The 16440-nt window shown below is 43.8% G+C and overlaps 2 protein-coding genes across 3 annotated transcripts; both read right to left on the reverse strand.

The window, feature by feature from the left end:
• Window positions 1-422: 422 nt before the first annotated feature.
• Window positions 423-3130, reverse strand: pdgfrl (platelet-derived growth factor receptor-like). Its single transcript, XM_028415796.1, has 6 exons — window positions 2876-3130; window positions 2019-2292; window positions 1793-1944; window positions 1396-1689; window positions 835-971; window positions 423-675 (listed from the first exon to the last, which is right to left on the reverse strand). The coding sequence occupies exons 1-6, from the start codon at window positions 2928-2930 to the stop codon at window positions 487-489; spliced, it is 1101 nt and encodes a 366-aa protein (XP_028271597.1). The 5' UTR covers window positions 2931-3130; the 3' UTR covers window positions 423-486.
• Window positions 3131-3500: 370 nt separating this feature from the next.
• On the reverse strand, window positions 3501-13124 carry slc7a2 (solute carrier family 7 member 2). 2 transcript variants are annotated; one of them, XM_028415795.1, is made up of 12 exons: window positions 12857-13124; window positions 11453-11830; window positions 11213-11368; window positions 9887-10052; window positions 9644-9780; window positions 9339-9561; window positions 8202-8338; window positions 6353-6455; window positions 5372-5583; window positions 5118-5284; window positions 4914-5022; window positions 3501-4660 (listed from the first exon to the last, which is right to left on the reverse strand). In XM_028415795.1, the coding sequence occupies exons 2-12, from the start codon at window positions 11820-11822 to the stop codon at window positions 4494-4496; spliced, it is 1947 nt and encodes a 648-aa protein (XP_028271596.1). In that variant the 5' UTR covers window positions 11823-11830; window positions 12857-13124; the 3' UTR covers window positions 3501-4493. The 2 variants fall into 2 exon arrangements, with proteins under 2 accessions (XP_028271596.1, XP_028271595.1); XM_028415794.1 differs by lacking the exon at window positions 8202-8338 and adding an exon at window positions 8575-8714.
• Window positions 13125-16440: the final 3316 nt, after the last annotated feature.

Here is a 16440-nt window from a genome sequence, read left to right on the forward strand (position 1 = left end):
GCACTCAGCTCAGTGTTAAGCTGATTTCTGCTCGTCAATGTCAGAGCGCGTCTCTGACAGCGACTGCTTTTCTCTCTAGCATCAATGTTCGAATTAAAAGTGCCATAAAATCTAACCGTTCTATCACATGATACCTTCATTCTGACTGCACTGTCCAGATCTTTGCTAGCTTTTGCAGCCTCTTGTGGAACATCCCTGCTACATGTGATAGGACCGCTTTCTCTCATCAAACCTTCCTAGAGATACCTCACTAGATTTGAGTCCTGACTGTAGGTGGAAGTCACAGTTCAGATATGTGTGATGCATGTTTTGGGCTCATTGTCCAGATTAAAATTCATCTTTGAGAGCCTTTTTTAAATCTGCACAACAAACTCTTTGACAATGTACTTAGGAAGTCTTTATTGTCCATAATCTGCGTTCTACAAATACATCATCTGGTCTTACTGGTTGCGTTACAGTTAAAAAAAAAAAAAAAGCCCAAAGCAGTCAGTTAGAGATGATGTTGGTGCTCACAAGTGTCTCACCGTGCTGGTTCTTGGCTTTACAGATGTAGTTTCCAAAGTCAATGGTCTCAACGTCCTCCACAGTCAGGACGCTTTGTGAGACCCGTGTGGTGTAGCCCATACCTCTGTTAACCAGCCTCCAGGAGGTCTGAATGTGAACCGGACGCTGGTCCTACATACAGAGCGAGCACTCTTTATTACTACGTGGTTAAGAGACAGTCGTCACAGCTGTCTATGTATCAGTTCAGATGTTTCTACAGGTGAGGTAACATTGGCTCATTAGTCAGCTGAAGACTGAAGTCTGCTCCTTACAGTCCAGTGTCTGTCTTACCTGACCAGGATAAGTCCAGGTGAAGATCACGTCCACCTCAGGTTCTCCCAGCACAGTGCAGCTCAGGTTAAAGTTGTCTCCTCCTCTGGCAGAGTGTGTGGAGGCTCCGAGGCTCACAAATGGAGGCCCACTGGGAACTGTCAGTGAAGACAGACGGACAACCTTTAAACAATGAATATATTCCTGTGCACTCTAGCACACTGTGGCATTTTAACTGTTAAACCTCCATTATCAATCCAGCCCTTATTCCCCTCCGTCTGCCAATCAAACATGCCAAAGAAGATTAACTTTACAGAAACCACAAAGATATTTCCTCTCCTCCTCCTGGGGCTGCCATCTGCAGAATACACACTGTGTCCCCCTCAGCTGGCAGCTTAAACCACACTCTGCAGCAAGGACTGAGCAGGCCTTTGGAAATTTTCAACATTTTCCTAGAAGCTAATGACCACTTGATTCATGTCTTTGTCTCTCAGGATGGCTCTTGGCACTTTGTGACAGTTAAAGGTGCAGGAAGATGAGTCACCATCAGCAGCATGTTCATGACTGCAGCCGTGTTCTTACCCTCCACGTAGAGCAGCTGGTACTTTGTGGAGATCTGCGGTGTTCCCCTGCTCACAGCCTTGCAGTAGAACACACCCTGAAACTCTGGGCCGGGGCTTTGGAGGATGAACCCTTTGGTGGGGTCATAGGTCACAAGCGTCGCATTTTCTGCGATCTCCTCCGGAGGGACCTCTCTGTGCAGGGACGCCTCGGCCTGCGGCTCGGTCACACGGCAGGGGACCACAGCGGGCTGGTCAGGCCGCAGGTACACGATCTCGAAATGGATGGCGGACGGGACGAAGAGGTTGTCTTTGTCTGAAAGGAGAAAAGATGTGTGGCAAAGGGTTTTAACTTTAAAAACACTTTAAGTTTAAAATGGCTTTCACTATTACAATGACATCATTTTTGTACAGGTTACCTGTGAAATAGATGTAAGAGACATATGAGCGATCATGGTCCTTCTCGCACTCTGTGCCATCACACAGTATCACCCAGCAGCTGTACTGCCCTGTGTCTGCAGCAGAGGGCGACGTCAGGATCAGCTGACTGTACTTGTCGCTCTGCTTGATGCTGCAGGTCGGAAACAAAATATATGAGAACATTCAGAACACTTCACTGGAACAGTTGATGGTTCCCAGCAGCACCTGAGGCGTGAGTCGTTAAAGGTGTCCAGGTTGGTGGGGTAGGACCACCCGATGTTACTGCCTTTGCAGCGCAGCTCCATGGTCTTCCCTGGAGTCAGAGTGGTGGTTGGGTTCAGACGCAGGAAGCGGCCTTTATCCAACACCTGTGTCAGCAGAGACTGGCCTTTCCCTCCTGCCTCCTTTGTTTTAGGGTGGCGCATTTTCATCCGTTTCCCACCTGGCCGGATGCGATTCTCTCCCACATCTTTTCTTCGCTTCAGCTGCTGGCAGATGCCTGCACACACACACACACACAGGAGGGAGAGATGAAGATAACATTCTGTTTTAGCAGCTCAATCCTCCAGCTGTGACAACAGCAAGAGTGAACCCCTGGTTACTGGCACAAAAATGTCCAAACTTTCTGCAGAGAAGACATTTGACTTTCAGAATGTGTTGTTTTATTCATCAGAGCAGCATTAATGGGAATGAAAGGTCAGCTGGAAAAAGCCAGATAATTAGAAACGTCTGTGGCATGCCTCAGATCCAGCTGGTTTGAGTTAGTCTGCAGAAACACTTTGGAAAAAAACTTACATAACTTCAACTCTTTGCTTTCTTTCTTTTACATTTCGCATGCATAAAGCAGCAGTTCAGTAGCTGTGTATCTCACAATGAAGATGAAATAACAAATTAAACCGTGCAGTTTGTGGAGGAGAGCCACATCTGTGCAAACACACCTCCCATTCTACGCCCACCACAGACCCCCAGCCTGTATTTACACACATTATCTAATCCTGCCTCTTCCTGGTTGCATGATGATGTTAGCAGTGATGTTCCCCCTCTCTGTAAATGTACAGGGCAGATATGGAAGCGTTACTTACCATATTGGAGCTCTACCCAGAGCAACGACAGGCAAAGCACGACCCACAGCTTCATGGCCGCAGAGAGGCAAGAACTCTGCAGGGCCTGGAAAGGTGAGGGTGGTCTGGTCAGGCACCACGGTGGGGGAAATGGAGGTCAGGAGACTCCGAATGTCACTGGAACTCTGCAGCCCCTGGCTGTCCTTCTAGATTTCCAACTCCATCCTCCTTACAGCCTGGAAGGAAGAGGGGAAATAACTTCAGATGTTGACTCCCTCTGCTCAGACCTGAGGGGTAGAAATGTGCAGTCTGAAGCCCTCTGCTGGACCTGAGGGTGAATTTCTTTAAAGGGGATGCGTTCAGTCTCCAGTAGAGGGCAGCAGAGGGCAGTGTTAGGATCATATATTTAGTGTAAAATAGGGTTCTGCTCTCTGGTTCAAACTTTTCACATTATTACAATCTATTTAAAATTTTGTTTAAGGATTTTACTACTCTATGAATAAGAATGAAAATATAAAAAACCACATGGTGAACGCAGCAGTACTGGAAACAGTTTATTGTATGTGCAGTTTTTAACAAACGACTCAACATCATTACAACAGTCTGCTTCACTGTCCTGTAGTAGAATAAACTTCCTCACTCCTGCTGGATTTGTTCCACATTTATTTATACCATTGAACATATCAGTCAAATTAGAACAACACCAGTGGCCCCTGATAGCACAGAGGAAAGCATAGAAGCAGCTGAGGACAAACAGCCTCTTCAAACCAGTCGTGACCCCATCCTCTCAAACATCATAAGGCAACACAGGTATGCTTATTATAATACTTTTCTGTGCTTCATGTTAAGTGGCACAAAATGTGTTAAGACAGCAAAATACAGCATTTCATCATGTGAAAACTCACTTTTCAGATCTTCAGATTCAGATTGTAACAGTTCATAGTCAAAAATACAAAAGTAAACATTTGCTAAATAACCAACCTACAGAGACCTACTAAGTACACTTACATGATGACTTACTGTAAACCTGTAAAAGGCTGCACATATCTACAAGTGCCTGGCTTAATTTAAGGTTCAAAGTGTCATGTTAAGTGCCCACAAAATGATATATTGGCCCTTCTTTATACACATCTGACTATTTAACATGTATGCGTATGAAAGAATAATGCACAAAGAGCTCTAAAATATATTTAGACTAGCTGACACACAACACATCTTTAATCTTAGTCCTCTTTCAGCACCCCATACACAGAGTGCTGTATTAAAGTCAAAGCTGCTGTACAAAATGCACTAAAACCTCAAGTCCATACAGAAACAGAAAAGCTTTGACTGCTTTTGTCTTAAAGGAAATGAACATCACTCTCCAGTGTGTTACCTGTCTGTTCCATTCTTCCTCCATACTGTCATTAAAGCACAATGTGACTTACAGGATGTGGTCCCATCACAGTGATAGAGCGACCCCTGATCATGTTGCCGCTTATACAGAATACTGACGCTGCCTCTGCAGACTGAGTGTGCCTGTGGGTGAAGCGCGCGCACACTCGTAGTGAAGCTGCATGTACAGGTGCATTAAGGCACAGCTGCTGCATGCTTTTATGCACCTGTCGCTTAAAAGAGTCTGTGAATGAGCTGGTAAACTTTAAAACTGGCTGGTCTTCTCTGAGCAGATGAAGTGCTCCTGCTCCTTGCCCTCTGCACACTGCTTCTTATGGCTGGTCTTTTCCTTCGTGATGTTACCCTGCAGCTGGAGATGACGCTGGCGCTCCACACTGTGCCACATGCCATAACCAAAATAGATCAGGAAGCCTGGGAAGACGTTTTTATTAGTGATATGAGACACAAATAAACAAGAGGTTGGCATAATTAAAGAAACTCTAAGAAAAAAGTCCGTCTTTACACACTTCTGCACCCTATGTCCCTGCCTCCTCCCATGCTAAACTAACCATGACCTGGCTTCAGCTTTACATTTAGCTTGCAGACAATTATCCGTCTCATTATTCACATCTCAATAGAACATTTTACACTATTTTAACATTTGCTTTAATATTTTTTCACTCACCTACAGCCATCCACACAGAGAAACGTATCCAGGTATCTCCACTCAACTGGACCATGAGGTAAATATTGACAAATATGCTCAGAATAGGCAAGAAGGGCAGACAAGGGACCTGTGAAGGCAATGATAACACAAATACAAATCTTAAAGTGTTGGGCCAACATCATTTTACAATACAGGGCTTGTGTTTTTACCAATGCTACATACCATAAAGGAGACCTTCTTGCTGGTCTGAGGTTGCTTGCAGACTATGAAAACGCAGCCACTGAAGATGAGGAGACAAACAAAGAGCAGAGCCAGGATCCACACTTCCATGCCAATAACGGAGCCGATGTGGTATGTGGTGAGGTAGCTGACCACGCACACAACCAGCACTGTAGGAGTATTTGTGAAACATAACACAATCTTAATAAATCATGCAGAAAAACCACATTTGTAGACCGTCAACTCTGCATTCCTACCTAGCACGCAAATGGACATGTTGACCACGTGGGACGAACGCTCAGAGGGAGAGGCAGGAGGCTGCAGGACAGTCTGCAGAGTGGAGCTGCCACCCTTCAGCATGTTGAGGTGGGACTCTGACTCTGTCAGCTCAGACTCGCCCTCCTCAGATGACAGGTTGTCCCTCTCACTTTTACCTGTGTGCCTCTCCAGAGCTCCATCCGGCTGGTACCTGGAGGACAGATGCCACAAAATTCTATTTTTTAGTTTTTCACACAGACGTTGAAACGTTCAATGTTCTCTCTAAATTATTAGAAAATAAAAAGGTAGCACTGTGAAAGGTTCAATAAAATCCAATGTCCTTTAGCAGCAGTTTAGCAGCAACAGTATAGGCACAGACTGTATCAGCCGCTGCTTGTCAGGCAGGGGTCATACAGTAGGAGGGGAATGTTACCATGGTAACCAAGATTTAATGATGCTGTGATGTTTTTAGAAGGAAATGGTTCCATGCCTAAAATCTAACAAACAGCACCTGATTAGGCTCAAACACAGGCCTCAGCAGCCAGCAATGTCCAGTGTTTTCATATATTTGTAGATCACAACATCTGAACGTCTCAGGGTACTGCATGGCTATAAACAGATTATCCTGTAACCACTTGAATTATGTAATTTGGTTTTTCTTCACAGAACAAGCGAGGTCTATGTAAACCACAGACTGAACACTGTGCGTGTTTACTGATTCTGTGGTGATCAGTCTCTGTGGCTGTAGCACAGAGGTGTGCAGCAGGTTTATTGCAGGAACACAGTAAACATCTTCATTTACTCAAGCAGCCACTTAATGTCCATACAATGGGGGCATTCAACGCTCTTATGTCACCAGTCTGATGCAATGTATAAACAGGTTAACCATGCCTGGGGCCATTTGGAAAAGCTATTCAGGAGGCGCCTTCACAATGTTTCACAACTTCTATATGTTTGAAGTTTTTTATAAATGTACCCACCTGAGAATCAGTACACACACAGCGACCAGCGAGTACGCCAGCAGAGTTCCAATGGACATCATGTCAACCAGGGCTTTAAGATCGAACAGGAAAGCCATGATGGCTGCAGGAAGCAAGGAAAATACAATTAATACACCTTTCCATTTACAAGAAGGTAGCATTACTGGTTACCAGGCGACCCCAGTTTACACCCCATACAGTATTGCAACATTTACGTTTTACTTGCTGTTAAAAAAATGCAATGGCCATTTTTTTTTAGATGCACCATCAACAAATGCAGCTTATGCAAATGAACTTTCATACAGACATTCCTCCCTGCTTTAAAACCACAGCTGTAATCGCCTCCACACCAACTGTTATTTGATGTGAGAGACCCTGCGGTGCTGCTCTCCGCTCTCCGTCTTGTATCTTAGCATCAGACTGGTATGGAGCCGATCTTAGCAGCGTGGTTCAAACACAGAGCAGTGTATGAGTAAGAGAGTATGAGAGTACGTCCTGCTGCTCCTCACAACATTGTAGTAAAACAAAGACAACAAAGAAAGCTCCCCTGCCCAGTGCTGTCAGGTGCTCAGTGCAGGGCCTGTGGTGGTGCTGGGGTCCCTTATAGGGTTCACATCTGCCAGGAGGTCATTCAACCTTCAAGTCTTAACACCTGTTGAGCATGATGTAACTAGTCACTGTACACCTGGGGCCTACTGAGCATGACAGCTTTACACATTCTTTACACTGTGTGAGCAACAGGTCTGTCCAGAAAAGCCACTAACTTAAACTGATTAAATAGATCGTACGGTGGTTTATACCAATGTGTGTCATATTTAAGAATACAAAGAGTGCTATGAATGAAGTGAGCTGAAATGTCAGTGTAAAGATAAGGGAAACGACTAAAGTGTGACTTCCTTTATGGTCCGGACCAAGAAAATAAATATGCACACTATGAATGTAATTCACTTCTGTGAAGCTGGGCTTTAACACCAACATTACATCTCGTCACACTAAGTGAGCATGCTGACGTTAGGTGTGTTGTTTATCATGTTCACCATTTCAGCTAACCACTACTGAACACAAAGTGCACATGGCACAAGTTTCCTTTCAGGGCTTTCTGCCAGGCACGCTGTAACACACGTTGAATGTTGTGAAATATTTGATTTGAAATCTCTCCTAAAAGTAGTTTTGTTGCCTAAACATTGCCCAACTGCAACTACGACGTGAAAAAAAAGATAAATAATGGAGCTAAGTAAACACTGAGTCTGGACACAAATCCGGAATGAACAAATTAAACAGCAACGATGATTGGCTAATCAACACTACAGACAGGGCACACACGAAAAAAATTGGATCTAAAGTTTTCAGATTAGGTGTTTTGTCTAACAAGTTGAAATTTGGTATGATGTTCTGGCTACATAACCTGCCTGGACTTTGTTACAACCTCACCTGACTTCCTAAAGCTGTCCTGTGAGAAAGCCTGACAGCAAACCTGCCCCCTGTGCGCACACAGTACAGCCTAGGCTCATGAGAATGATTTGCAGCTATTTGGACAAGATAAAATTCTGACCTGATGAAAGTTCAGAGAATGGAAGATATGAATATGTGCACATTTCAATATTTCATTCTCTCTCTTTTACCTTTTAGAATGTCAGTTGGACTATATGTATCAAATACACATCACTGCTGAAATAAACAGTAGCCTTGAACATCCTTACTGTAGATATGATTGTAATTGTTTCGGTACATGCTTTTTGAAACACCATCACCAGGTTTATCATGCAGTCACCACCACCTGATCATCTGTACAAAGATAAAAGACCACGATACAACCCCACCGACGGAGAGTCCTTGTCCGGGAGCTTACCAGCAGTGGTACCTGCCGCCATGGTGGCAGCCACGGGCGACTGGCGCTTACTCACTTTGGACATAAAATTGAACAGAATGCCATCTCGTGCCATGGCAAAGAGAATGCGTGGCAGAGGGAACATGGAGCCCAACAGGCTAGGGAGAAGAGGGTTCATGGTTAAGCTGTGGGCATTCTGGGAAAGAAAACATGACACCTGCACAACTGTGAAAGAACAACAGATGAATACAGGAAAAAAAACTTGGACAGACTAGATCATTTAAAGCAGAAAGTGGAGTGGACTAGTTTTCAGTAAGATCCATTGATTGCACTGCGTCTTTCACAGTTGATTGGTGGACAAAGATTAGCTGAAGGATCGCTCTCCGGTTCTCACCTGCAACTACACCGGAGCTCATAGTGGCAATAAGTGGGGTCTTCGTCTTAGGATTGATTCGGGCTAAGGCTTTGAAAAGCACCCCATCCTCTGCCATAGCATAGATTACACGAGGCATAGGGAAAATGGAGCCCAGCAGACTGCATGAGACAGCAGAGACATGCAAGACCAACACGTTAGTCAAGAGCCCAGAACCAAGACACACACACACACACACACACACAGTCACATCATAAAAAAGCTTCAGAGTATGATCAAAGTCAAAGTGTGTCTTTCTTTCCTGTTGGTCCATCTATCAGGATTTTAAAGGAGCTTCAGACTCATACCTCCAAAATGTGTTAACATTCACTAAACTGTGCAAAATGTAATCGATCCAAGTCCAATCTAGCAAAATATTCACATCTCATGTAAATCATGAGATACCGTGATGAATGACATCCAGCAGAGTGTGTTGATAAAACACACACAGAGACCTTCAGGAAAGAAAGACTAACACCAATATTAAGTTTTAAAACAGTCCCACGCTCGCCAATAATATATCAGATGCTTTAATTATGAAGATCACAGAGGTGTCAAAACAGAAAGTACTGCAAGCACCACACCCTATTAAGCAACAGGAATCAATCCAATAACAAGACACAGATAGAGAAATGTGGACAAAAAGCTTCACCACATTTCTTTTCACCATTACCACCGATTCTTAGCGTCTACATCAATTGAAAATGAACGACACCAACTCGCATAATGATGGTTGCAGCTGTTACCTTGTTGAGAGGGCACACAGCGAACCAACAGCCACCACATACTTGGCAGGACCCCAGCCCACATATTCAAACGCCATGGGCAGAGGGCTCTTCTCATCCAGCAGGTAGTATGGCATCATGAGGGTGAGTGCAGCTGACACACCAAAGTATGCCAGAAAACACACAGTCAGCGACACCACGATGCCAATGGGAATGGCCCTCTGAGGGTTCTTCACCTCCTCGCCTGTCACACACAGACAGTGGAATGAAGCTGTGACCATTGTCTGAAACATAGATCACATCCTTTCTTTCCCTCCGCGCCTCACCTGTTGTTGCGATGCAGTCAAATCCAACAAATGCATAGAAGCAGGTGGCTGCTCCGGCTAAGGTCCCAGAGAAGCCAAAGGGCATGAATCCTCCAACTCCATAATCACTGCTCACATTGGCTGCCACTGACAAGTTCCTGAAACATGTCATTTTAGAACAGTGATAAGAGGAACTGCAAAGCTGCATGTGTTGTTATGGATCAATGGCTGTACTCACAAGCTGTTTTCACATAAGTAAAGTACCTTTTTACTATAGTGACATTGATAAGGGATTCCTCAGTTATTGACCAGTTGTGTGTGTCACCTTTGACGAAGCCAGAGATGATAACAAACAAGAGTACCAGCACGTTGATTGAAGTGAAGACTTTGTTGACCCAGGCTGACTCCTTCACTCCAAACGACAGGAGTCCTGCATGAGCACACACACAGGAGAGCTCACTGACACAGTTAAGGGATATTTGTAGAAGTTTGATGGAAATGACTGCCCTTATGATTAATACTTCAAAGAGCTAAGTCCTGTTGACACCAAGTATTAAACATTCAGCATGTTGTACACAACCTGCAGCTTAGGTTAGCAGCTCTTTGCTGACCTAAGCTATGTGTGTAAAGGCGGATTAACAACATTAGGTGATAACAAACTGGTATGATATTTACCACCTGCGTGTACTGGGTAATTGAAATGACTAAACTTGGTTGTTTCTGGGATAAACATTGATCTACTAAACTTTTTAGCTTTTAGATAACTGGACATATGACATTTTATTTAAGTCTATTTTCTACTAAAATAAAAGTTCTGTTTTTGTAATAAAAACATTGATAAATGAAGTAAAGAACTAGGATAGGAGGCCTAAAACTGGGTTAACCCTAATGACTACATGGGATGTTTCAGACTAGATTCATTTATTTTGTAACGTTCTACTTCTGCCATCTTCACAAAAACAACCAAACACCAGTGGATTGTCTCACAGAGTCACACCGACCTAATGCAATCATTGCGTTGGCAAGTCAACAGATAAAACACATGATAAAGTTTTCAGTTTTGGCCTGAGGGTCACAAAGGTGAAATGTAACAAAATCATGTTTGAATCACTGCACTGCCATTAATTTGATTCTCCAAGTTACTGAAGCTAATAAACGGTGAAACCTCTCCGAGCTGACTGAGGTTTCCAAGAAGCTGTGCATGGGCATGTCATGTAACAATACTGCATATTTAAAAATATATAACTATTATAGATAGGTATAATATGTCAAATAGGTGGTAATCTGGATACAGTCACATTCTTTAAATAGCTGTAATTTGGTTGAACACGTTGCTCAGACTGCTTCTTAGAGAGCTACAGCAGATCTAGCTAACATGTAGACAACAAGTGAAGTATTTTAGAAGACATAATCTAATAGAGTATGTTACAAAATACATTGAAGGGCATCTATAATCTGATGTGAAACACAGTACACAAGATTATGGCAGTTATGGCTTATGAGTTGGCTATTTACAACAATTCTAATATCCAAGCATTCACTGCGACCTCTGTATCAACATAAGAACTTTGTGATTTTTAGTTGGCTTACCAGAAAGCAGCAGAATCAAGCAGACAGCAAAGAAGTCTGGGTACTGAGCTAAACCAGGAGAATTCATGCTGAAGTAGGTTTTGCAGAATCTCTCTATGTGTCCTCCGATCATTTCATCAAATGTGCCACTCCATGCTCTGGCAACCGATGAGGTACCTGTGGAGAAACAAAGAAGTGGCATCGTGATGAACCAGTATCATCTGGAAATCAAATATAACTTTAACATTGTCACTAACTCACCGATCACATAAGACAGGATTAGGTTCCAACCGGTTATGAAGGCCCAGATCTCCCCTACAGTCACATAACTGTAAAGGTAAGCAGAGCCAGTCTTGGGGACACGGGCACCAAACTCTGCGTAACATAGTCCAGCCATGACAGAGGCCAGGGCGGCGATTAGGAAGGAGATGACGATGCTAGGACCAGAGTCTCCCTTGGCCACCTCTCCAGCCAGAACGTAGACGCCGGCGCCCAGAGTGCTGCCCACCCCCAGTGCAATTAGGTCAACAGTTCCCAGGCAGCGGCAGAGCTTGGAGTCCTCCAGGCTGTTTAAGTCGACTACTTTCCTGCGCACCAATGAGCGCCCAAAACCCAGTACCTGCTCCAGCATGTTGACACCTGTTGACAGAGGGAAAAGTAAAGCCTGAAAATACCTGCATATGCACTGCAGACACTCGTGAGACAAGACTTTAGAAATGCTACAAAATTAGCTGACAGGTCGGACACCGTCGTCTTATCTTAGCATCAATATTTGCACTTTTTTTAACCATGCTCCAAGCTAAGTGCTGCAGTTGTGAAACCAGAGTTGAGGTGCGTCAGTACAGTTTGTCTTGGCTTTACAATGTTGCAGCTTGTTCTTGAAAAAATGCTAAAAAAGTTTGTTACATAACATATAAGATGAAACAAAGGTGGGTTTACAAACTGTGACGTGCTCTTTAGGAATGCAGCCAAAGCTTGGTAAAGCTCATACAGTAAAGGCCCATTAAAACCTATTGTTTGCAGCACTCAAAGAGCTGCATTCATAAAGACACCATGAATGCACCGATATGACACAATAAAGGCATCCATTAGCTCTCTGTGCTAATTGCATGTAAAAGAAGAAACTTCAAAGTCTTCATTTTCATTGTCCTGTAAATGAAAAGGTCTCAGGACATTTACAGGACTGATGGGGATATGTGCATGAACACAATATGATAAATGAGAAAGAAATATTTCTGCTCCCCAGAGAATAGTTAGTAATTTGCTTTGAAGTTAAGTCTCACACTTTGAAGCTAAATCTGATTATCTCAACCATAAATGAACAGTGACAACCGTCCAAACGTGCATTGATCTGCAGTGCAATGGGGATATTCAGACTAAAAAAAAATTAGCTGTGGATGTGACAGCTCATTAACATTACAATGTGTGCTGTACTGGAGCATCTCCATAACTGCAGTAGATTCCAGCTGAAGACTGTACAGACCACAACTGCATTTTGGAAAAGCTTTGCAAACAGGAAAAATAAATTATTAGTTATACAGGAGCAAGATATATGTACACTTTTTTACACACATTGTGTGTCTTTACATCCACAAAAGTTGCATTTCTGAATTTGTTACTGTAAAAGTAAGCAAACTACTTTCAAAGAGAGAAAGGTGCACATACCTTAAAATGCCACTTTCTAAAAAAAACCCAGGTCCAAGTTCAAACTCTGAATAAAACAGGCTTCTAGAAGTGTTGCTTCTGCTGCAGGGAGCCTCAGCTGCACATGAAGCACAGGTAAAAGTCTGATTACATGTGCAGCCTCAAAACTCACTGAACACTAAGTCAATTCTGGCACGTAAACCGTGCAGAGAAGTTACTGCATGTTACTCCTCCCCTCTGTCTTGCCTTTCTTCATAGGATCTGCCCTCGCCTTGCCCCTAGTCTCTGCTGCCGCCACAAGCCAGGGGAGTGACGTCCCTAGAGTAGGGAGGCAAGAGAGGAGGAGGAGGAGGAGGAGGAGGGTACCCAGGGGGAAATTGGGGCGAGGGGCATTCTACCTCCATGCTTGTGGTTTGGGGGAGTGTGCAACATTGCGCCATAGACTCTTATTCCGGAAACCCTCAGAGAGAAGAAAAGGTCAGAATTGTCTGTGGTAGAAAATGTTATTTCTAATCCACACTCAGGCTAAATAGATCCCAGCTGTCTAGGTGCTTACTGACTACTGATAAATGGTTAGGCAACTTTCACTGACAAACACTGAGGCAGGGACTGTTTACCTAGTGCAGCTCATAGGAGCGCTGCTAAAAGCATGGGTGCTGATTGGTCAATGAAGGGTGGATAGTGCTAAAGGGGGGGTTAAGTCCTCCTAATGGAAGACAGGTATTGCTCAATGTACCCTGAGCTATTGGCCCCATGAACATAATAAAATCAATAACACAGCTCACCACCAAAAAGCCTGGCACCTCCACAGCAACTTCAGTTATAAGCTGGAAGTCACATTTTTCCATCAAACACCACCTGAGAATCACAACTGCAGTGGAGTGTATTTATGCCAAGACCAGTTCAAACCAGCTTAAGACCTCAGTGGGAAGGTGGCAGCTGGCCCCTAAACACCATCCAACCCACAAACCAGAGGCTTGACGGCATGACAACAGCCAGCTCTCTCTGAGTTTGTCTATCCAGCCAAGCAGCCGAATGTCATGGACGACTGCCCACCAAACGCTGGCTGCAGGGGCTGATTATCTGACCTGCATGCTGATGGCACAGCAAATGCTTTCCTTAGTGGTGGGCTGACTGGACACGCTACTACTGCTGTCTGTAAGAGCCATCCGACTGAGTCACATCAAGGAACGAACACTATTTAGCGCTGTGAATACAGTTAACAGATTTTCATGAGATATTGTCACAAAATGCCTGCTTTTTGAAACGGGCATGAAGTTTCTTCACATGCAGTTTGCACTGTAACCATGGAAATGATGGAAAGGAGTCACCAGCTCCTGTTGACATGCGCTAATTGTGTGAAACCAATTGAATGCATTTTGCCCTCCAATGGCTGAGTGACCTAGCTTCAAAAACGTGGATAAGGTCAACAGATTGAGTGGTGTTTGTCTTGCAGACACCGGCACTGTTCGCTCCAGTTAACACTGGTGTCACCAGGAAATGTTAGAGTGAACGATTACCGATAAGGCAGACAACACGGAGAGCGGCATCCAGATTCAGCAGACTGTGGGCCAAGGATGAGTCTGAGACTTCAGTATGGTAAAAATACAACAGGCTCATGTGTACATACAGTGGGGAAAAAAAGTATTTAGTCAGCCACCAATTGTGCAAGTTCTCCTATTTAAAAAGATGAGAGAGCCCTGTAATTTTCATCACAGGTATACCTCAACTATGAGAGACAAAATGAGAAACAAAAATCCAGAAAATCACATTGTAGGATTTTTAAAGAATTTATTTGCAAATTATGGTGGAAAATAAGTATTTGGTCAATAACAAAATGTCATCTCAATACTTTGTTATATACCCTTTGTTGGCAATGACAGAGGTCAAACGTTTTCTGTAAGTCTTCACAAGGTTTTCACACACTTTTGCTGGTATTTTGGCCCATTCCTCCATGCAGATCTCCTCTAGAGCAGTAATGTTTTGGGGCTGACGCTGGGTAACACAGACTTTCAACTCCCTCCAAAGATTTTCTATGGGGTTGAGATCTGGAGACTGGCTAGGCCACTCCAGGACCTTGCAATGCTTCTTACGAAGCCACTCCTTTGTTGCCCGGGCGGTGTGTTTGGGATCATTGTCATGTTGAAAGACCCAGCCACGTTTCATCTTCAATGCTCTTGCTGATGGAAGGAGGTTTTCACTCAAAATCTCACGATACATGGCCCCATTCATTCTTTCATTTACACGGATCAGTCGTCCAGGTCCCTTTGCAGAAAAACAGCCCCAAAGCATGATGTTTCCACCCCCATGCTTCACAGTAGGTATGGTGTTCTTCGGATGCAACTCAGCATTCTTTCTCCTCCAAACACGACAAGTTGAGTTTTTACCAAAAAGTTCTATTTTGGTTTCATCTGACCATATGACATTCTCCCAATCCTCTTCTGGATCATCCAAATGCTCTCTAGCAAACTTCAAACGGGCCTGGATATGTACTGGTTTAAGCAGGGGGACACGTCTGGCACTGCAGGATTTGAGTCCCTGGCGGCGCAGTGTGTTACTGATGGTAGCTTTTGTTACTTTGGTCCCAGCTCTCCGGAGGTCATTCACTAGGTCCCCCCGTGTGGTTCTGGGATTTTTGCTCACAGTTCTGGTGATCATTTTGACCCCACGGGGTGAGATCTTGCGTGGAGCCCCAGATCGAGGGAGATTATCAGTGGTCTTGTATGTCTTCCATTTTCTAATAATTGCTCCCACAGTTGATTTCTTCACACCAAGCTGCTTACCTATTGCAGATTCAGTCTTCCCAGCCTGGTGCAGGTCTACAATTTTGTTTCTGGTGTCCTTTGACAGCTCTTTGGTCTTGGCCATAGTGGAGTTTGGAGTGTGACTGTTTGAGGTTGTGGACAGGTGTCTTTTATACTGATAAAGACTCCAAACAGATGCCATTAATACAGGTAACGAGTGGAGGACAGAGGAGCCTCTTAAAGAAAAAGTTACAGGTCTGTGAGAGCCAGAAATCTTGCTTGTTTGTAGGTGACCAAATACTTCTTTTACTGAGGAATTTACCAATTAATTCATTAAAAATCCTACAATGTGATTTTCTACATTTTCTTTTCTTATTTTGTCTCTCATAGTTCAGGTATACATATGATGAAAATTACAGGCCTCTCTCATCTTTTTAAGTGGGAGAACTTGCACAATTGGTGGCTGACTAAATACTTTTTTTCCCCACTGTATATGTACGTTAACAGGACAGGTGCTTCCAGTTCCATCTAAATACTTATATGGTTAAATAAATATAAAAACGTTTCATGTTACAACGTCCTTGTTAAGATTGGCTGTCCAACCTCTTCAACATCTACTGTTCTGTGGTTCTGTTACTAAATGGCACAAAGCCTCTTCATATTACATTTCAGGGACCAGTCTGAAGTCTAAAGCCTGAAGACATTACCTGGTCTTAGTTTGAGTTAATACTCTTTTTATTAGGTAGAAAGACGCAGCATTATCTGTGAAGACAGTCGTTCTCGACTCAGCTACATGTGATTTCCTGTCTGTATCTGGGTCAATGTACAGTGTCCCACTTGGAGGTGGTTGTCTTGTGTCTG

Source organism: Parambassis ranga, chromosome 10, assembly GCF_900634625.1.
Source record: "Parambassis ranga chromosome 10, fParRan2.1, whole genome shotgun sequence".
Lineage (NCBI taxonomy): Eukaryota > Metazoa > Chordata > Actinopteri > Ambassidae > Parambassis > Parambassis ranga.